Source organism: Pelmatolapia mariae, linkage group LG13 (genome assembly GCF_036321145.2).
Source record: "Pelmatolapia mariae isolate MD_Pm_ZW linkage group LG13, Pm_UMD_F_2, whole genome shotgun sequence".
Classification (NCBI taxonomy): Eukaryota; Metazoa; Chordata; class Actinopteri; order Cichliformes; family Cichlidae; genus Pelmatolapia; species Pelmatolapia mariae.
This window is the reverse complement of record NC_086238.1, coordinates 17,243,057-17,265,540: the sequence shown is the minus strand read 5'-3', so window position 1 is coordinate 17,265,540 and position 22,484 is coordinate 17,243,057. Positions and strand designations below refer to the sequence as shown.

The window sequence follows — 22,484 nt, the reverse complement described above, 5'->3', positions numbered from 1 at the left end:
ATGATTGAAAAATTGTTTCCAAAGGAAAGGCCTGTGGGAAGATTAGGAAACATAAACGGTGACAACCTCATTTTCTCAATTACCACACCATGTCCTACTGAGAACGTGATGTACACGCCACAAGATTGTGCAGAGGCCCTCGCAGATGAATTCATTGTGTACCAGTCAATGAGACAGGAATTTAACCCTCTAATGCCAGTGTATCATATTTGATATATGAGCATTGCCTGTAGAGTTCGAAAAGCCTGAATAAATTGCACAATTTTTTTTTTTAAACAATTAATAAATAAAAATGCTGGATGTAGCAAAACTTAATTTGCTTTCTTTTAATTTGTCAAAAAGTTCAATAAACATTCAATTTCAAAAAAATGTAAATTTTCTGGCAATTATTTAATGACTAGACTACAGTTATTATAGTTTTGTATTTTCTTTTAATAATAATAATAATAATAATAATAATAATAATAATAATAATAATAATAATAATAATAATAATAATAATAATAATAATAAATAATAAATAATTATTATTATTATTAATATTATTATTTTATTTTTTTCATGTTGACCTTTTGTTTTCAATTCAGTTAAGTTAGTTTTTGTTGTTTGAAAATGTTTAGTTTAGCCTTTTTTCTTTTGTCTTTTTTTTTGTTTGTTTTTTTGTTTCACTGTTAGTTTTAGTTTTTTTTCTTCATTATTATTGTACTAAGAGCATAAGTCATAGGCAAGATTTAGGGAAATCAGGCTGTATAATAAAAACATAACTTTTTGAAAGCAGTGATTTGTAGTGTTATAAACATCCAGATATCCATAAACACGTCTGTCAATACCTCAAGTTTTAGTTAACATAATAACTGTGGTTCAGGCTTCATAGGGTTAATTTAAATAAGGAACTTATACATAACTGGCATGTTTTTTGGGGGTTTTTTTTGTTTGTTTTTAGAACTGTGACATGTGGTTTATGGCTGTTATCAGAGCTGTCAATCAAATCTTGTTGCATTAAAACAAAAAGATGCTTTTGTATCATTTCCTGGTTTATAAGAGATGTCAGCCCTTCTGTCCATTAATGAGGAAGTTTTTGCCACCACACCAGGTTTTTTTTTTTTCTCTTGGCTATAGGCACGATACTTTAAGGTTTGCTGGGAAAATTTCTAAGTAATAAAAGGTCCAGTACATATGAGCACTTGGTGCTACACCTTAGTTTGTCTGTTACTGATCGGTGGCTTATCATGGCTAATGTTAGCAAATGTTTGCTAAGTTGAGAAAGAAGTTTTTGTGTGACTGTTGAGTCACTGCAACTGACACACGGCTGGCCTTTGTTCAGAAAAACACTCGCATGCTCTCATTCTAATTGAAATCTTAAAGCGATAATGTGTTTTCCAAACTTCTGTACTCTTAAACTAACCTGACTTCATCTTTTATCTAATTTAATTTCCATTTCTCCTTTTTCTCTTGCAGTTGCTAAGGAAGAGGCACATTGGCAATGACATTGTCACCATAGTGTTTCAGGAGCCCGGGGCCCTTCCTTTCACTCCAAAAAACATCCGCTCTCATTTCCAACATGTGTTTGTCATTGTCAAAGTCCACAACCCGTGCACTGATAACGTCTGCTACAGGTAAATGGAACAAGCATGCACCATGCCTGCAAGGCACTCCCAAAACCGTTTTTTACTCTGGGTGGTAGAGAAAAGCGTGCAGGGTAGAAGAAAGTAGAAAAACATCTGAGTTTGGTGGCATTGAGTCAAGCCACTAAATATTAGAGTGCTACACCACGGGATAAGAAGCGAAATGGTGTGCTCGAGACAGTTTAGGCGAACGTGTTGATCTTCTGATGTGTTTTTCATAGATGTCTTTGTGTCAAGTGGCTCTTCTGCGTGAACTTTTAAGAGCACTTAATTTAAAAGGATAATAATAATAGCTTGCTCAGTGATTTCTGTGGTTTCTCTCATGACTTCATAGTAATGCGCCAGAATCACAGGGCTCTTTTCATCTGTTCAGTGATGATACAGTTATTATCTTCAGAGACACCTTGAAATTATGACTTATGAATTACGACTCGAGAGTTTCTGAAGTCAGGACGACTCTTGCTAATAACATAGCATTTGTTGAAGAGAGAAAGATTAGTCTCAGCAGAAATAATTTCACCAAAAGACGTATAATTTCAGCGCTTATCAACCGCCTGCTCATTATTCATTCAGTTCAATATCTACATTCCTCTTTTTCTTAACTGTCACTCCTGCATTTTATTTTTTTCCAGTGTGGCTGTGTCCAGATCTAAAGACGTGCCTCCGTTTGGCCCCCCTATTCCCAAGTCTGTAACTTTTCCAAAGTCTGCGGTTTTCAGGGACTTCCTGCTTGCCAAGGTCATCAACGGAGAGAACGCAGCACACAAGTCAGAGAAGTTTCGGGCCATGGCAACTCGTACGCGGCAGGAGTACCTGAAGGACCTAGCTGAGAACTTTGTCAGCACGGCCACTATAGACTCAGCTGTCAAATTCAGCTTCATTAGCCTCGGAGGCAAGAAGAAGGAGAAGGTGAAACCCAGGAAGGACGCGCATCTGTTCAGCGTGGGAGCGATCACCTGGAGCGTCCGTGCCCGGGACTTTGGCCAGTCGCTGGACTTCGACTGCTTGCTTGGTATATCCAATGAGTTCATCGTGCTCATTGAGGAGGAATCAAAAAATGTGATCTTCAACTGTTCGTGCCGCGACGTCATCGGGTGGACCTCAGGGATTATGAGCATTAAGATTTTTTATGAGCGGGGCGAGTGTGTCATGCTGTCCGCTCACGACAACTGCGGAGAAGACATCCGGGAGATGGTGCAGAGACTAGAGGTAAATCTCTTTGTGTCTGCATTGGAATAATCTCTGTCATCCCAAAGCTCTCAATAACTGCTGGATTAGACCACAGAAGGCCAGTGAGATGATCCTTTTTGTAGCACCTTGTCTTCGGTGTCAGTTTCTAATCATACCATATGTAGAGATTTGAGAGAACAAAAGACATTAGATGAATCGGTTTCCAACACCACACCCCCCTCACAGAGCTAGTAATTCATTCTGTGTTTGCCCTGTCTGTTTAATTGAGGGGTTTTTATATAAATTTGACATCCAGTTTATTTGTGAAATAATGAGCACATTACAGTAAAAACAATTACGCTGTCTACTACTAGTGCGTAACACAGTTTTAATAGCTCCGTGGAAAGGTGCAGCTGTTGGCGCTAATGCATAAACATAAAAAATTACAGTAAGATTTAAAAAATAAAAGCCAAGCATCAGCAGTACCAAAAATAATGATGATATGGCACTTATTGGGTTTTACTAGAAATAGAGACAGGTTCACATTTTCTAAACATGTTCTAAACTATGCACATAAAACATAATCAAGCCCTCTTCTCCGCCCCCATGCATGCTACCGCACTTTCACCTGCATGTTGTTGTCTGCAAAAAACATTTGGGCGACGGTGGTTAATCCACGTGTCTAAAAAGTGAAGTGCATGTGAAGGAAAGTTTACTTTTAATGTGGCAGTGGAGCGTTGTACTTTGGATATTTGTGGGCTCTGCGGTGAAACGGTGCATTCTGCAAATGTTGCTCTTGCAGTTGCAGCTTTAATGCTAGACCACAAACCTTTTAATTCTGTTTTCACGGTTAGGTCAGCAAAACTGTTGCTCATTTAACCTTTATTTGTGCCGTCAATTCTCATGTGTTGCAGAGCTACAGAGATTTAATGGCCCCTTTTTTTTGGCCTCCAGTCTCTCACACACATGCAGTGAGAATATCTCACTAAATTAACCCAAACCTCACTTGCTTTTCAGGCAGCTCCCTCTTTTTTTTCTGATTGTGCATAAACGGGAATGTGAAACTGTAAAGCAGAGCCATCAGAGTTCAGAGAGGATTACAGACCTCCTGTTGAAAGCTTTCTTTGGCTCATCACAGTCTCAGCAGAGGTGTACAGGCGACCGTTCGGGTCACATGGTTGCAGATGTCCTGCTCTTGATCAGGATAAACCACTATGACATATCACGCCATTTTCACAAAAACTGACTAAATAAATAAAGCTGAAGCGGCTCAGTACCACAGACAGTTCATTTAATGGATTGAAAGATTAGTGAAAATGTGATTTTTGGGCGTTCTTGAATTGGGACTGTCTGGGTGCAGGTTTGCAGGGAGACGCTTTCTAGCAGGACACCAACCCAGTTTTGAAGGGGAAGGCTGGAAACAGGCAATTTGTTTTATTTTTTATTTTGGGGGGGGTCTGGCAGACTAAGAATAGAGGACACTTGGCCTCATACTACTACTTCACTCCTATGGAGATCTCCCCACTTAGTCCCAGTCCTCGCATCCCTATTTTGTAATTCTACCTTAGCCATCTGCACAGAGCTGCAGATACATTGTGTTACCTTTTGGGCTATGTGGGTCCAGGTGTCTTGAAATCGTGAAAATGGTGTACACCTGGCTACACAGCCCAGATGCTATCCTCAGACACCTTGTTTCTGCTTCCTGTGTTCCTGCAGGGTCTTGCTTTTCCTATTCTAGTTTCCATGATTTGTTAAGTGAAGCTCTAATCAGGCAGCCTTTTGTTTTCTTTAAATAACATTGTGGTTGAATCCCAAAATCCAAACCTGAGCTGTGCCTGACCTTTTTCATGCCTGGCTGTGTGCTTTCCGGCACTTATCCCGCACAGTCCCTTTTTGGCAGCCGCATCAGCAGTCTTGAAATTTGCAGCAAACCCTAGCCAGCAAATCAGTTGTTCAGCCAACAAGTAACAACCAATTTCCTGCTAAAAACCTGAATGAGGATCAGATTCTTTTGAGGATTAAAGGAGGCTCGGATAATTTTTATTATCACCTCTTGCAATGAACTGAGACTCTCAGAAGAGCTTCTGAATGAGAATGAATAAAAGTGCACCTGAGCACAAAGATTCTGCATATCTTTACCACCTCAAAAAAAAAAAAAAGTCACACCCAAACCTGAAGAAGTCTTTCCCATAATTACTCTTTAAAGGACATGGATGTCATTCAGCGTCTACACACACTCATCTTAAGGAAGGACAGAGCGGGATATATTAGCATTTGTGATTAGCCAAAGGACATCACTTCCTCATTCGCTATGCTAATTTCCCCTCACATTTTCTGTACACTTCTCCAAGGAATTCCTGATTAATATTTCACAGCCCAGTTTTATAAAGTATTATAAAGTTAGTACGGATCGCTGTTTGTGTTGTGATACAGGCAATGGAGCAGCAAACTGTAGGCACATTTATTTGGGTATGAGCTGACCAGGCATACTTGTTCCCAAAGGTGTCTGCGTTTTCCCCAAATGTCCCGGAGGTTGACTCGAATCAAATTTCATTGGTGGGATTTACAGGCTGCCCGACCTGTGATGTAATGTGAACAGATTGCCAACTGTAACACACAGAGGAGCCCAGTGTGAGAGCACAACTAAAAGCTTTGTGATAGCGTCCTGATCTCCGGGTTGCGGAGCTGGGTGGCTGCATGTTCAGTTTTTATGATGCATGTTCTCTTTGCTCGGGTGCCACGTACGCCACTGTCTTTTGTCTGGTTGGGTTTTGTTTTGCATCCAGAGGAAAGCACAATCGCTCTTCTCGTTTTCTTTATGTACTACATGCAACAACAGTGCTTCAAATACAAGAAATTGACAGTTTATCAATTTGTGTGTCAGAAGGGTCAAAGTAGTGAAATAAATGAGGTGGGAAAGGTGGAACTAAATAATTTGGAATAGTTTTATAATACTATATTGTGTTTATCTAGATTAAATAGGTACTAAATGAGTTATGATAAGCTTTTAATCATTCTCCTAACTCCAAACCTTGTAATTATTTGCTTTTCTATATAATATATGATGACATTTTAAACACTTGTAATTGTATTTGTAAACAATTTTCTGATTCCTTATCATTTATTCTGTCAGTAGTAAAATGCCATTGTAGCCTTTATGATTATTTCTTTGTTCAACCAGCAGTCCAAAAAGCAACAAGCAATTTTACTGGCACACACAGAGAAGCAGCATGTTGATCAATAAAATTTGCTTCTTAATTAGTTCTCATTAGCACCATTTTGAGGTCATACATGTTGTTACAGACAAGTAAAACCTTTGATAACCTCCTGCAGTCCCACAGTGCTGCTGAGCTCCGTTAAGCTAAAATATTCAGAATCACACAAGAAGCTACATGACGTTGATGCCGATTCCTGAAATATAAAGCGGCCACACATTTACCAGTCCGCACTTCCAGTAGAATGACAAGGTTTTGTCATGTCTGAGAAACATGCTTCTGCAGACGGTGCCATCAGTGTCAGAGCAGTGTCCGACTGTCAGACCTATCACTGAGGAACAATGCCAGTAACACTGTTTGGCAACAGTAGTTACAACAGATTTGAGGCTGATAATGTTTGTTGTAGTTTTTATGGCCGGTTATTAGTCTGTTATTGGTTCGGCCAGCAGGACGTGCACACATGTTGACTTTATGTCCCTTTTCTCATCCAAGTATCTTCATAGGCCACAAATCCCTCCTGTGAGATGATGAATGCGCTCTTAGATTCAAGCGTTATGAATCTGAGCAGCTCGTAGGAGAACCTGAGCAGATTAATTTAGTGGTTGGACTGAATAAAGGGCTCTAATGAAAGCATTTAGAAAGCTATTATTTAGGCCTAATGGATTTCTGAAAAAGGGCTGTTTGATTCATGGTCCCAAACGCAGAAGCCTTCATACACAAACCATTTAGTCCAGACTTTACCCCAGAGAACTTTTATGTTTCATATTTCCAGTTCTTTTTGGAAATGTGAAATGATTGCTAAGTTTTTGGCGTCTTTTCTCTAGATTTTGAACCTGAAGTATCTTTGGCTTTTTATTTATGAGCACATAAAGCAGGGACTGTGTTTGTATATAATTGCTGGATGGGCTCCTTTGCTGAAATTTTATAGTTGTATCCTATTAAGAGGACAGTTATTGCATGATGGTTCATAATGGGGTTCTGCCAACGTGAGAATCTGGTGTGGAGTGTTGACAATCCATAGTCTGTGTTAATGTGTCCCTGAAGCCAGTTGCCACTCTGAAGCAAATGGAGGCAGTCACCCACAACTGAACCGAGACTAATCCAATGGGTGATTAAAGCTCGTTGGATGTAGCGTGAGATTTTATTCCCCATTCGTTGTCATAAACCGTGTAGTCCTAATGTGTGCTCGCAGTGTAGCTAAAATGTAGTCAGTCATTTTATGTCATCAATGTGCAAATAGGTGCTCCACTACTCCACTTACTTTGCTGTGTTTGTGTTGTGCTGAAATAAAACCATTGAAGCAAGTAGGTTGCCTGAACTTTTACTGAACCTGAGTTGCATTAAAGCGAAGGATGATGCCAAGCTGCCACTGAGCAAAGCGAGCAACTTAATTTGCATGTAAGCACATAATTGGACAAGACCCAACTTTCATTTTCATCCAAGAGCGCAACTGGACAAGCAGAGACTGTCCACCAAGAATCCTTAGGGAAAGTGTTAAGTCTCTGGCAGCAGTCTGCACAATGGCGAGAGAGGGTGAAGTGAGTCATCTTTTCATGCTGTGTGTGGGGGGAGAAAAGTGCTTTAATTAACGGCCAGTTGATGCAGATTATGTATTTGTATATAAATGTTACGCTCCAAACTTCTCCCTTGACACTGACTTTAGCTAATGGACTCGGCTCTGTGGACATGTCCGTGTCTCAGGGGCCAATTAGATCTGCGTTCCCCATGCAGCATGAAAAAAAGAGCTACTGTAGTTACTGTCCACAGAGACAGGTGTGTATTTGTGTGCGGCTCTTTGGCAAGACGGTTAGCCGTGTGATGTAGCCTCTTATTAACTTCAAGTTTGAAAGGTTCTTTGAATTAGCCAAACAAACATGCTGGAGGCTTGCTGCCTAAGGACTTCTGCTTCTGCTTTGGAGGCTTTGATAGTATTTTTCTTGTGCATGCATGTGTAATAAAACCCACACATATCTTACAAATGATGCAAACCATTCACTGCTGGAATATACTCTGTTAGCTTTGAAGGCTCTTATTAAAGAATATTAAGATCATTCATTTTTCTCTCTGTCTCATCTCCTCACTGTCATGTGTATTGCATTCTGTTTCCAGCTAAAGTATCTATTAAGTCCTTCGGTTTTTAAAGCTCAGGATCTGTGCCGTGAAATACAAATTCACCTACCTTTTATCATAGATTATAAAAACAGCCGTTTTCATTCTGCTTCCAGATCGCCACCAGAGGGTGCGAAACCACGGAGATGACACTTCGCCGGAATGGCCTCGGCCAGCTCGGCTTCCACGTCAATTTCGAGGGCATCGTAGCCGACGTGGAGCCCTTTGGTTTCGCCTGGAAGGCAGGACTGAGACAGGGCAGCCGACTGGTGGAGATCTGCAAGGTGGCCGTTGCTACCCTCACTCACGAGCAGATGATTGACCTGCTGCGCACCTCGGTCACCGTCAAAGTGGTTATAATTCAACCTTATGAAGATGGCACTCCCCGAAGGTAAACCCTCACTCTTTGGTCGTTTCATTTTCACCTCGGTGCAAACACTTTTGTTACAGCAATTAAGCCAAAATGACTTAAAATCAAATGCAGATTTCCTGTTGTTGTTTCCTGTTGTCCTGCGGTTAGCGAGACAGAAGCAGGTGCTCCCCCCCAAAATTAATGAAGCCATAATAGAAAAGTAGTTTGGTTTACTTCTTTTTTTCCTGGCAGGTGGTGTAAATTAGCTTGACATTTGCTCTCGTGTTTGAGGCGATTAGCATAAAGAAATGCTTACATACTGTTTGTGTTGCACCGGAGATGATGTCGTCCTCCACTGATTTCTCTGGAGAGGAGTCTTTCTTTGTTGCGAGAGAAATCTCCAGCAGGCCCGCAGAGCCGCAGACACGGACAGTCAGCATTTCCCACTAATGATAATGAGAAGAGGCTTTTGATTAATGGCTCAACTCTCGCTGCCTTTGTTTGACAGCTCACATTTGTAGATGGCTTTTCTCTAACCTCGCTCAACGTTCTGTTCAGCAATTAGGATGGGAGTGTGTGCCTTTTTTAGGGACACACACCCATGTAGAGAGTCCACCGCCCTTGAAATAAATGAGGGAGCGTGTTTCAAATGATTTTTTTTTTCCTTTGTGTGTGTGATGGGAAGAGACGAAGGTCTGTGTAAAATGCTTGTTCTGAAAGCACATCTGCTTGTTTTGTCTGTGCGAGACAGACAGCCCTGTGAAATCGTATCCGTCACTCCTTCACACTCACATTTTCGACATCTTTGTTTTTCTTCGGCTTCAGGCTGACAGATTTATGTACCAGGAAAATGCTGGTTCCACTTTGTCACAGACAGCCATGACAGAATGGCTTGACAGTGTGCAGAAAGAATATTTCAATACAAACCCATTTTTCTGTTTGCGTTGTTACAGGTAATGCTAATATACCAGCTAATCGTTAAACGTAATAACACATAGATAACAGCAGATAATGAACCACTGTGTATTTTCATTCTTTGACTGTATTTGTGTGCTTTCTAAACACATGAAGTAAAGTGGCGATTGGTGAATATCTTGACAAATCCCTGATGGGTGAGTGTTGCTCTAATCGTGGTTTTGGTAAATAATGATAATGACAGCCTTGCTTAATGTTCTGAATGAATATATGATTAAACAGCTGTGTGTATCAAAATATAAAGCATGCATAGTAGTTAACTTTTGCTTTCTGGTCTGGCAACGGAGGAGCAACATTTTTGCTCCCCCAGATGGCGAGCTAACGTGTGTTGTCTGTGAAGCCGACAGAGCAGCCTCTCTGGCAGAACCGACGTCTAAGCCTCTCGCCACGATCTGTGATGATACACGACGATGCATCATCGTCGCGGTCCGGGAACAGAAGAAGCAGATAAAACGGAACATCCTCCGAAACTGGTTTTATCTCCACAAATGTGGGTCCAGCTTATCAGAGCAGTATTTACAGGATGGAGATAGAGAGAGCTTTTGGCGTGGCATCTGTGCCAGGTGAAGACTCCTGGCTTGGTTTAGCTGAAACCACTGAAGTGAATGTTTAATGGGAGCCTGGACAGCCAATAAGAAATCGGGTTAGAAATAAACATAAATGAACAGAAGCTTGTGCAGTGATTACGTCATACTAAATGTGTATAATATGTGTTGTGACATGTTACGAACAGAGTGTGACCCATATATTGCATTTGCTAACAGAGGCATCTGGCAGATTAGTGAGCATTAGTAACAGCAGAACGGCAAACTGGTCAGTGCTGCTGAGCCTTCCCCGTCCCCACTGAAACACAGTTTCTCAACGCCGCCCCCATGAGAACCAAGCGCCTCCATCTCAGCTCCGCTGAATATTCTCCCAAGACTCCCAACAAATCAAGAGGTGAGAGGTCAGGTGAAGAATCTCGAGGGCCCTCAACACTTTTCGCTGCTGCGTCTTGGAGTTGCTAAAGTGTTGCAGTTAACAATAAGTGCTCCAGTTTCTCTGGCATTATCTCAAAGGAAAGGAATTCAGCAGGGGGCCCGAAGGCCCCAGTCAGTCCCCCGTGGCCAGAGAGATGTGGACTAATCTAGCAACAATGGACAGGAGTCTCATGACCTTCAAACAATGTACCCTGGCTCCACGCTGCTACCATGACAAGGAAAAATGTTTTCATAAGTACATGCGGTAGCTGGAAGGAGCTTCCTCTTTATTCTTTTTAAATCGCTCCAATATTGTTTAGGCTTCCTATTTTTGTGATTCGGCGAGGAGTGATGTTGTCATCTTGTTGCTAAGATTATGTCACATTAGATTTTCTTTTTCTTTTCTTTTTTTGGAGGGGTGCAACAAGGAATCATTTATACAGTGTAGCATTGTTTTGTAGCAAACCTCCTAAAGCTGTTTATGCCCTAAATGGATTTACCCTGCTCTGCCTGAAGCTGTGAGATGTCTCTAATATTAGCCTTACCTAGTACTGTATTTATTTACACTGGGGGGCAGGATGTGGTTATAGCTCAGCGCAGTACCAGAGGCTTTTCCATCATCACTCTGAAAAGCCTTAAACAAGTTCAGCATGTTAGCCTTGGATCAAAACTAATGAGAAAAAGATGAAAAAGATTAGCTCTTTGAAACAGGAATGCGATGTACAGAACATGGCAGAGATTGTATGTTTTGGTATTTGGTCATCAGAGATGTAAGGATAAACAGAAGGATCAGTAAAATATGGACTAAAATGTATGTTCATTACAAGACATACAAATAGAAGCAGAACATCAACTGCTACGTGGCCAGTAAGGATTTTCTTTCCCTGACATTTATTCCGGCTGAGTCCCGGCTTTTTGTTTCTCTTTTTTAATATCATATTGTCGTTTTAGGTTTTAATTGCAAAGATTTACTTTTGAAATGGTGTCTTCAGCCTGTGTCACAGCCCGGCTGATAATGAGTGTTGACTATGACATTCAGATGGCCACTTGTGACCTTTCCTTTGAAGTGCCATCAGACTTGTCATTGTGGATTTTCATCTGGACTGAAGCAAAGCTGGATTTCTCACTTCCCATGCCAGCACCCATCCAAGATGGAGCACCACTAAACCAAAACCCAAAGAAACTAGAAACTGCATCACAAATTGTCCTACTTAATCCCCTTGCATTCTTCATAGGAGCTGGGGGGGGGGGGGGTTCTGCAAAGATCAGTCTATTTTTTTCCAGCTTTAAGTCTTCAGCACACCTCGTTTAATGAACCCTTTGACAAAGGTCTGCACAGCACTGGTGGAGGTCACGACCTCTGACTCTTTGCCGTGACAAGGACTCTGACTGTGGGAATGGATTAGCATGTCCCCCTCATTTGCTGGCCCTGTCATTGGACTGACAGCTCTCTGACTAAGGTCTAAGGTCCTGTTGTCACACTGATCTATTGTGATTCGTTAAGAGCCGAATGGCTGAAGGAGCTGAATGTTCTCCACCAATCACCCACTAACAAAGCTTAGCACAGTTTTTTTTTATTACATTTTTAATGACCTGTGATGGTATTTTAGTAAAGTTGCATCAAGTTTTGTAGATTTTGTTGTCAAAGTAGCCCCCCCCTTCCCCCTGGAGCTTTATTTTTAGTTGTGCATTGTCTCCAGTTGTGTAGTTTTCTCTAAGCTTATGTAGGCCATTGTGGCATAATTTATAGCCACTCACATTAAACTGGGAGAGAGCCCCAGCAGTTCTTAGTGGAATCAGAGGAAAAAGACGGTTATTATTTTTCTCACCAGTCACCCGCTTCCTCCTCTGCTCATGCCTGGCTGGACATGTCCGACAGCTTCTCCTGCAACACCAGCTTCCAGCTAAAGTTTTCTAACTGTTGACCAAACACCCGTTTCCTGCCGTTTCCTTATGATTTATACACTTTCTCGGGTCGCCTTTATACAAGAGGCACATTCCTTATACATGAATATGAAGGCTGTTCCCATTAAGTCTGCAGTTGTACTGCTGATGGAGATTATTTGGATCATATGGGCAATTCACTTTGTCACTTCTTGGTCATTCTGGAGCAAAAAGCACAGTAAGAGAATAAAGCTTAGACTGTTGACAAGCTGTTAGCTGGGGATAACTCTTTTCTTTGTAGAGTAATGATGTGTGGCAACCTAGTATGACCACACACATGCTCTCTCTCTCTGTTACACTCACACACACAAACATACACACACACACACACACACACACACACACACACACACACACACACACACACACACACACACACACACAGTTAATCAAGCTAGTGCCAACCATGTTAAAAAACAATTGACCAGCAGTCTTTTTTATTTTCTTTTGGTCTTTTTTTTGTGTCTGGAACAATAATTGAAAGACCTCAGGTGGCAAATTGAGTGTAAAGAGGTAATGTTCTCATCTCTAAGCTTTTTTACGCATACAACAGCTTCACTTGTGGACATCTCCGACCCTCTTATGCTGTACTGTCGCTCAATACTCTCACTGTCCTATATACCAAACCAGTGATGCATGCAGCATGCATATAGTAAAAACGATTAAGTATGTACACTGTAAGATGTGCAGGATGTAGTTCTTCATCATGAATGAGGCCAGCTGGCGGTGACATCAACCAGATGTGAGAGGACACAGAGGAGGAAGCAAAGGATGATCTTCTAGTTATATCTTATAACACCCGCAGCTCCAGTGGGAAGTCTGGTGTAAACAGCCCAGCCACCCATGGCCCAGATTGATGAAAGGGTCCTTCTGAGAAGGATTACTACTCCCCCCTCCTTCCTTCAGTGCACCCTCCTCAAACCCTTCTATGTATACATTTATGACCACAGCAAAAGTATACAGAGCTTTCCACTCTCCAGTGGATGCTGGAAAATGGACTTTAAAGGGGGTGGGGAGGGGTGGGTTGGCAAGTGTAATCATTAGGGTCATGCTTGAAATGCCTTTGGAGAGCGAGCAGAGTGCTCACACTTTTTAACCCTGACCCACCACCCGGTTAACCCCCATCCCTCCCCTTCTTTCCAAACATACGCACCAAGCCGCTGCCCCGGTGATTAATGTTGCATGAAATGGCAACACAGGCCTTGTCCATCCCAGAGATCTTCACTGATGTTAGCAGTAAGTGGATGGAGACGGTGCACCGAAAAGCTACCAGTGTGTAGCAATTCGGGGAATACCCATTACTGGCCGAGGGGCGAGCTCAGATTTTTAGCTTTGTGAAAATGATCGGAAATGGTGGGAAACTATTTTAAGTGATGTTAGTGCTCCGATAACACTTGCAAATGTGTGTGAACATGTGTGTGGATCTGTTGATGTCAATAGTGCAGAAATAAACACTATGTATATAGCTAAAGATCTGGCTCAGGGTAAATATTTCTAAGTATTTGTGTGCTTCGGCAGGGTCCTGGAGAGGCAACGTGAGAACACTTCACCCTGGTTTTCACAGATTATTATGAAATTGTCAGTTTCATGGCTGAAAAATATTAAGATATTTAACATATTGTGATTGTGACTGATGTGAGGTTATGGGTCAGATTAATAGGTTCAATCCTGCTAATTAATCATTAGCATAACTTAAAACTTCATCTCTATCATCATTTTCTTTGACCCTTGGTTCCCTCTCGCCCCTTTCTTCTCAGGGGCTGCTCTGAGCTCTACCGCATACCTATGGTGGAGTACAAGGTGGACAGCGAGGGTACGCCGTGCGAGTACAAGACACCCTTCAGGAGAAATACCACCTGGCATCGGGTGCCCACGGCTGCCGGAGCGCTATCCCGAGGCTCGCCCACTCAGGGCCCCGACCGCTTGCAGTGTCAGCAGATCCTCCAGCAGCACCAGGCAGCTATCCCACGAAGCACCTCCTTTGACAGGAAGTTGCCAGATGGTTCCAGGTGCTCACTTTTTTCCACTTCACCTTTCTTCAGTTGTTTGCCTATGCCCAAATTGGCACTTATTAAGGGTTGAAAACAACGCTTGAATATGGGCGATCGAATAACTGTACGGTAGAGAGGCTGCATTACAAAAGCACAATGACAAAATACACTGTTCACTGCTTAATATTGAGTCACATACAAATAAAGGAGCTTAAATGTTGTCAGCGCTGAAAGAAAATAGCTTCTCCACTCGGTCTTTATGAATGTGCTTATCCACTGATGGCTTTATCATATATTTCATGTGTAAGCATTGCACACATGCCAGGACAAATTTACATAATGTCATCAAGTGAAAAATGTGGGCACAGTGGTGCAAAAAGGCAAAGGAAAAAAAACATTAACTAAACAAATTAAGAAAAAAATGATCCTGTGAGACATTTTTTAATTTGTTTTTTTTGACACACAAACTTTCTGCTCAAGGTTTTTCAGAAATGGAGGCTCGTCATCAAACACGACAGTGTAAAGACAGCGTCCTTTCAGATGAAATCTTTGAACTCTCAGCCTTTCTTATTTAGAAAAGAGCTGCAGTTACACTTTGAGGAGCTGTTATTGTGCTCGGTTATTTGCATACATATAAATGGCGCATTTTAGTTAAATGAATTCACGGCTCCGCTTTCATCTCCCTTTGGATGATAAGGCTGCGCTCAGACTTTGTTCCCGTCCTCGGCTCTGTCTCTTTTGGACATCTCCATTGAGCCATGTAAAGCAGTGATTTGTTCACTCTAATGAAACCCCTACAGTCACGATAACCTTTCCAGTGTGTCACACCGACTCCCCGCCACCCACCTTCCCGTCCAGTATTGCCTGTTTTGACTATACTGGGATAATGGCCGCCTTCTCTGCCTCGAGTCCCTAGCAGTCGGAGCTCTCCGTTCTCACTCTCCTCCTCCTTTCTCTCACTCTCCAACTCCCCCACTCCCTCCCTTTTCCTGCACCCTGCTGAGGAGGAGGTGATGGGGACACTGACACAGCTCCGCTCATCTCATCCAATTACTGCAGAAACAAAGAGAGTGCTCTTCCCTAGACCGCGATATGAAGCGCCCCAGAGGGAGTGGGAGTAGAGGAGGAGGAGGGGAAGGGAGGAAGGCGAGACTGTGTCATAAAGTCACAGGATCTGTATGAATAAATCAGCATGAGTTAGCCGGACATTTGTTTGTGCTGCTCAACTAATTTTATTTTTAAAAAGCATCTTTTTAAAAAATTCACACACTCCGATTGAGGTCTGAACAAAAACCGAACCACTAACCTTCACGTTAAATTTAAATGAACAAAAATGGAGCCCGACAGGTGGTCTCACTAAATTACTCATCTCACGAGGCTTTGAGGGGGCATGGACCCATTTGTCTCGCAAGGCCACGCAAGAATCTTTATAGCTCAGATAAAGCGCCATTTCATCCACACATATAGCTGGATTTAGACTTGCAACCATAAAATATGATGACTGCTTCACAGCCAAATGAGGCCAACCCTCTGATCTCTCTCCCCTCAAAACTTTTTTTTTTCCTTAACGTGAGGAGAAGGAAAAAAAAAAGGAGAACGAAAAGCAGCTGCTTCTGTCTCAAATTGAAGTGCCTGGACCTGGCTGGACACTTGACTAACACAGCCGGAGAGAAAACATAGCGATCTGGCCAGAGTGTTTGATGATGTGTGGCACAACTGAGATACTGACAGTTTATTTCCTTGTGGAGTGGGAAAAAAGGGAAACCGAATGAGGAAGCAGAAAGTGTTGATGTTTAAATTGTGTCGCCTTGTGAATGTTTATACTTGCATTTTTGAATCCGAGCTCTACTGGATCATTTTCAGTCGATTATCTGCAAATTTCCAATCTTTGAATACTTGCTCCAGGTGACAGTCTCTCTTGGCTTTGCATTTAATAAAGATTTAGTCATTTCAGACCTGGTTCCAAACTAATGTATAAGGACAAAAGAAGCAGATATAAGGAGTATAGGATATCCGACCAGACTTGGCTTATGTTTTAATGTGAAAGCCATACTGCCTGTGTTATTGCAGTCTTATTTCCGTCCGCTCATCTTACCTCATTTGGCGTGCTGGTTAAAGGGAAGGCAGCAGACATAAGTCACATACAGTGTGTATTTTTCACTCCATCGTCCACAAGTTTTTCCTGGCTAGACAAAAGCAAGCAAAGAAGCATCTTATCTCAAGGTATTAGCTCAGAGGCTGTGATGGTCAAACTAGGTGAAAGGACTAAACTTTAGCAATAAGCTAAGCATGAGGAATCGCACAGAGAATCACCATCTGGATTGCTGAATGAGGTTAATGCCATAACTAACCTCTTTTTCTGCCTTTGATAATGAGACACCTTTGCCTCTTCTCACATTGACTTTTCTTTTTTCTTTTTTTGAAAGCCTTTAATGATGCCCTTAAGATTCACAGTCCTTCCAAATGATGATTTGATGATGATCATTTAACAATCATTTATCAGGAAAGTGATAATACCCTCCTTTATTTGTGTCCCTATACATTGTGGACTTTTTATTTTTATTGTTTTAAAGTGCAATTTTAGGATATTATCTGCACTTTATAAACAAATAAGCTGTTGGTATTAGTCAGAACTACAACTGTATATATATTATGGGCTATCTGTAATCATTTTTAACCACTTCTGTCTGTTGTCCCTCTTTTTTCTGCAGAACTGTGCAGGATATGGAGAATCCCCAGGTCACCTCATGTAACAAGGGAGACCAGCACTACCGCAGTTCCCCCAGCAACCAGTCGTCCTCCAGTGATCCAGGGCCCTGTGGCAGCAGCACATGGTCCCAGCAGCCTGGATATGATGGGTACAGGACCACAGCAGTGTGAATTTTTTATTTTTTTGGAAATAACCTTTAAGTAGTCCCTCCAGGATTATGCGGTTTTACAGTAATGAATGCAGCTCCAATCAGTCCCAGCACTATTTCTGAGAACTTGCAATTTTGCAAAATGACAGCAATTTTTCCACATGAAATGACCAAATCATCAGTGCACTTTTGGCCAGTCGTCATACTTTTTTTTTTCTTTTTCTTTTTTCTAGGAAGTAATCTAACAAAACAATAAAATTACGCCTGTCATGGTCTAATACCACATCCAGAGCATAATGGAGAGAAGATGGAAGATGAGTTTTATTTAACATGCATTATTATAGTTTCCGTGAAGTCATCTCAAAGCTTTACTTTCAAGATGTCTTTCAAAGACGAACAGAAAAGCTACCTCGAATGTAAATGGGCACTTTTTAATTTGAAACATGCGGTTAAAGGCTGTTGAAAATCCCACCTAAGTGAAGTGTTTTTCTTACTTTGGGCACGTACTTCTCTTGCTATTCAGTAAATTAAAGAATGGGTGGCACTTAAATGTAATTGTAAATCATTTTTAAGGAATCTGACTGACTGACGTGGCAATCTAACAAACTATGAACGATTTAATTTAATTAAAAAAAAAAAAGGGTTTAATGAATAATCAAAAGAGAGAAATTATTGAGAGTCAAAGAGTATTTGGCTTTGTATCATCTGTCAACTTAATTATTGCCACAACAAATTCTTTCTTGTCATCAAATTTTCCAGTTCACTTATTTTACTCTTGTTCTTTTCATGTTGCTCTTTATCATTTCGTCAATTATATAACGATGTCGCGGAGCAGCCCAGACTGTAGACTGCGCAGGCGTAACATCTGTCAGGCTGATTCTTGTACATGAGCAGAATCCATGAGAGACCGACGTCTGTCTGTAAGTGGTTACAGACCATGACAAGAGGCTTAGCTCCCCACTGCTGCCTTTTCTGTCAGAGGCCTCAGATGTGCACTGAACACCCGAGGACCACTGCGCCCTGTCAGAGCTGCCCCGATGCAGAACGGCAGACATGTCGACTGATCTGCCGGGCTTTGTCGGAGATCAGGAGACGGCCTCTGTTCATCTGCTGTAAACTTTATCAGCTCTAAAAGGTTTAATTAAGATGCGCATTGAAAAAAAAATTGCTGCTCTTACCCTTTTGTCAAGAGGTAAAAAGCACCCGGCAAGCTGAGTCCAATGAAAAAAGGTCTCTTGTCAGCGTTGTCTGGCAGCTTCTTTATTCTATTATGAGCTCAAGTGTTTTGACCTTAAATGATGTTGAGCTAATTGCTGTACATCTGTGGTGAATCTATTGAAGCCTTTCTCTTAATTGAATAGAGAGCACACTCTATAGAAAAACTAATTTACGGCCCATTTTTCCCCTCCTGCCCTCTTTTTCTCTTTTTTCTTTTTTTCTCCCCCCATCAGGTGTCCCTCCCCTATCCTGCATGAGCGGGTAGGGGACATCCAGGGAGGGGATGGAGAAATCCACAGAGAGAGAGAGCCCACCCTGGAGAGGACTAGGTCTGCAGGTTAGTCTGAAGTAGTCATTGTTAACATGCATGTCTGTATAGCAAGAGCATAACAATCCTGAAACCAAAGCAAATCTCGTCACAAATTTGTGTAGCGGTTCTGTCGATGTCAACCACCTAGCGAATGAAAATGAGAATTTCAGTCGCTTAGCAGTTGCTGAAAGTCACCAACCAGTTTCTGTTCCTGTAAGTGGAGCTTAAATAAGCTAGACTGACAATGAACTGCATCACAATACTGAAGTTTTTTTTTTTTTTTTTTATTATGTTATGCTCTCTAGAACATACATTATTACGTACATTATTATTTTTTCATTATTTAGTGCGCGTGCTAATTGGCAAGTATCTGATGCTGAATGTAAAGTGTATGTATGCACCTTGCTTGCTAACACTAGCTCTAGCACTTCTCATCCAAATGTGGTCACCAAACATGGCAGCCCTGATGTCAGACTTGGAGCTCACAAACTGTTGTCCACATATCACATACCATCTGCTTCTATAGTAACAGCTTTTCCTTCTGGCTCCACAGAAGCCAAATGGCACATCCCCTCCACCAAGATCCTGAACCCTCTGAAGCAAAGAGAAGGAGGGAAGGACTCGCCCAACAAGCTGTCCAGGGTAAATGTCTGATCCACTTTCAGTTTATCCCACCTTGAAGCCGACCAGGTGACTTGAATAAAGTTTGGAAGTCTATTTGCGACTTTTGTGAAGGTCTTTGTATTTGAAAACTTGGTCTGATTCTACCTTGAAGTGTGCTGTGCTGGCATTACAGAGTCTGTGTCAGACCTGCTATATCCCACAACTGTTTCAGGCTGAGCTCAGATTGCCCTTGTTTATGGGCTTTGCTGCAATCAGAAGTTCAATTGGGGCATTCAGTCAGATGTTCATGTTGTCCCCTCTAGACGCTCTTTGCAGTTATCACTTTCCCTTCATCAGCATGCTAACGGAAATCTCATCTCATCACTGTTTCAGGTTGTTTCACGCGTTTCTAGGACACTTTTTCCTTGAAGGTTGAATATATTAAGTGTTTTAGCCCCTCGTTTCTCCTTTCTCTATATTCTCCCCACTCCCTCTGATTTATGGTTATTTTGCCCAGCACTGCCTTCCTTTTTTCTTTCTCCTCAGATGCTGGAGGCTGGCTAATGCACCTAAACAACATGTTTTGGTGTTTTCCACCACTGTTGGAAGTGGATAAAAAATTAAACCATTTTCTCGGCACTGTACATCTCTAATGTACTGAGCCTGCTTTTTCAACTGTTTTTTCTATGCTGTGATTAAAACCGCATCAATAATTTAGCAGTAAATCATAGAAAAGACGACATCGCAGAACAAACCTTTTTATTTCTAAAATAAGGCGTAGCTGTTGATCCCCATGGTTTGAAACTGATGATGCGCATTGGAATAAGTTGGTGTGACCTTAAATGTATTTGAGCTTGAGGGATAACGGAGCTAAAAAAAAGAAAAAAGCTTATGATCATGTGGATTCCTCAAATAAGCATCACAATTTCAGAGTTTGCACGCAAAGTATGTGACATTCAGCATAGTCTGTTTTTATTCCTGCCTACATATTACTGTCAACTAGTTGACAGTGTAATGGGCCTCAAGAAAACAAGCTGTTGCCTCAGTCAGGGACACATGACCGTGTGAGGAAGCCTGATGGGTAAACCCCCTCCTTGCCTGGTACGGCAAGAATGTTAAAGCATCCGTAAGAATTATTTGCAGCTGCTGTTTGACCTCGTTTGATTTACTGTTTCTTTCTCCTTCACCCCTCTCGCTCTCTCCCTCTCTCTCTCTGTGCCAGGCGGGTGATAAAAACTCAAGCCATTCAAGTAGCAACACTCTTTCAAGCAACGCCTCCAGCAATAGTGACGATAAGCACTTTGGCTCTGGGGACCTGATGGACCCCGAGATGCTCGGCCTCACGTACATCAAAGGCGCATCCACTGACAGCGGCATAGACACTAATCCCTGCGTGGCCCCCGGGGCCCGAGTGTTGCTGCAGGGAAGAGTCGGGGAGCAGGGACACCCGTGGGTGTCGGAGCACCACGAGGATGGGGCGTCGGAAGAGGATCATGGGAAAATGTACCTACCGCAGGGCTACGCTTCTGCCATTTTGTCTAGCCATGTGACGGAGGGCAGTATCGGAGACCTTAGCGAGATCTCGTCCCATTCCAGGTACAGCATTTTTGTCCTCAAAATGATCATTTGTACAAAACAATTGACTTTGGCTCAGTGTGTGACAAATTAAAGGAAAACTTTAATGGAAGTTGTTGTTGAGTATGCAGCGCTGAACCTTGCCTTAACTGTCATTAGAGCTCAAACAAATTTAACACTTAAGTGAGATTTTTGGATGCCTGTTTTAAAATGTGCTTTCTAAATCCATCATGAAAGATGCAGAGCGTCTCGTAGACTTCAAGGATTCATGCTACGCAGCGCTGAAGTTGTTCTGGAGCATGAACACCTTCCTAGGAGGATTTAACGCTTTTCCCCCATAAAGACGACATTTGATGACCTTTCCTGTACCCTTAATGAGTTTTCACACCTCCGTGTATACCAATAAAGATGTGGTTTTATGACCATTAGAGTAGTTTCTGGGTTTTCCCAATAGTAGCTACATAAGTAGAGACTACCCTCAGTAACTCCTGATGCAAACAGTCATTTTGCTCTATAAGCAGGCCTGAAATATGACCCCAAACCTCTCAGTTCAGAAGCTCCTAGCAGGCCTTCAAGGGGCAAAAAGTTTACAGTCAATTACAGCACTCTGTTTTTCTTTGCTGTGGTCAAATAGTTTTTCCTGGTGTGGCTTAATTCCATCTTTTTGGGGTCATTGATTTGCCTCCTGTGAACTTTCAAACACCCCCTTTTTTTAAATGGCTCTCGGCAAAATCCACTATATTCCACCACGTAGATGTTTTCAGGCCCACTATCTGTTGAACACATGCAGAGACAAACACATGCACAAAAGGAAGGTTTCTGGCTGTTAACTGACCTTTTCACCTAGCCGTGCCCCCTCTCTGCTGACACACAGTCTGGATCATCCAGTTGTGCTGAAAGCTCCTGGTCGGTGTTGCTGTCAGGCCGAGGCAACATCAGGAGGCTCATCACACTATCCTTTAAGTCCTCCTTACCTGACCTAGGCCCATCTGGGAAAGAGAAATGGTGTCATTGAAGGTCCGCCCTGAAGCCACTCAGTCTGTCTGTATGAAGCAGCACGGGTGACCATTTGTTGATGTCATATAGGATTATGCTCCCCCAGTCTGTTGAGATCACTGACCTGTTTGGGGGGTATAAAGAAGTAACCGTGCCAGGATATCACTCAGAAATGAGAATAGAGCCCATGCCATCACCTTGACTGCTCTGATGCTTCCCACCTTTTATGTAATGGTCTTTGACACCCGAGTGTCATCTGAGCAAACAGTGAAGCAGCAGGAGCACATTTGCAGGGTGTGGCACAGATGGGCATGAATATGGAAACACAGTGTGTTGTGCCTCCAGCCAAAGCCAGCTCTCATGTCTTTAGGGTGTTTTAGAAGAATGTTTGAGCAGCAAAACCCTAACATCTTTTATGGACCTGAATCTGAGATCCATCTCTGCAGCTAATAGATGAATCCTAATTAGGCAAAAACAAAAAACACACACACACAAACTATCCACTTTCATATTAATTATGGAAATAATGAAGGATGCTGTAGCAGATGTGAGACTGTGTATGGAGAGGGGGAGTGCTTAAAATG

At 42.1% G+C, this 22,484-nt stretch overlaps 1 protein-coding gene across 3 annotated transcripts in view; it reads left to right on the top strand.

Moving 5' to 3' along the window:
- LOC134640493 (signal-induced proliferation-associated 1-like protein 2) overlaps positions 1-22,484 on the top strand; it is an 81,012-nt gene that overhangs the window by 45,055 nt on the left and 13,473 nt on the right. For all 3 annotated transcript variants that reach the window (XM_063492323.1, XM_063492324.1, XM_063492322.1), the window contains exons 7-14: positions 1,459-1,616; positions 2,258-2,834; positions 8,236-8,510; positions 14,107-14,358; positions 17,052-17,198; positions 18,650-18,753; positions 19,280-19,368; positions 20,552-20,925. In XM_063492323.1, the coding sequence (XP_063348393.1) occupies positions 1,459-1,616; positions 2,258-2,834; positions 8,236-8,510; positions 14,107-14,358; positions 17,052-17,198; positions 18,650-18,753; positions 19,280-19,368; positions 20,552-20,925 (1,976 nt within the window). The remainder of the gene's footprint in view (positions 1-1,458; positions 1,617-2,257; positions 2,835-8,235; positions 8,511-14,106; positions 14,359-17,051; positions 17,199-18,649; positions 18,754-19,279; positions 19,369-20,551; positions 20,926-22,484) is intronic.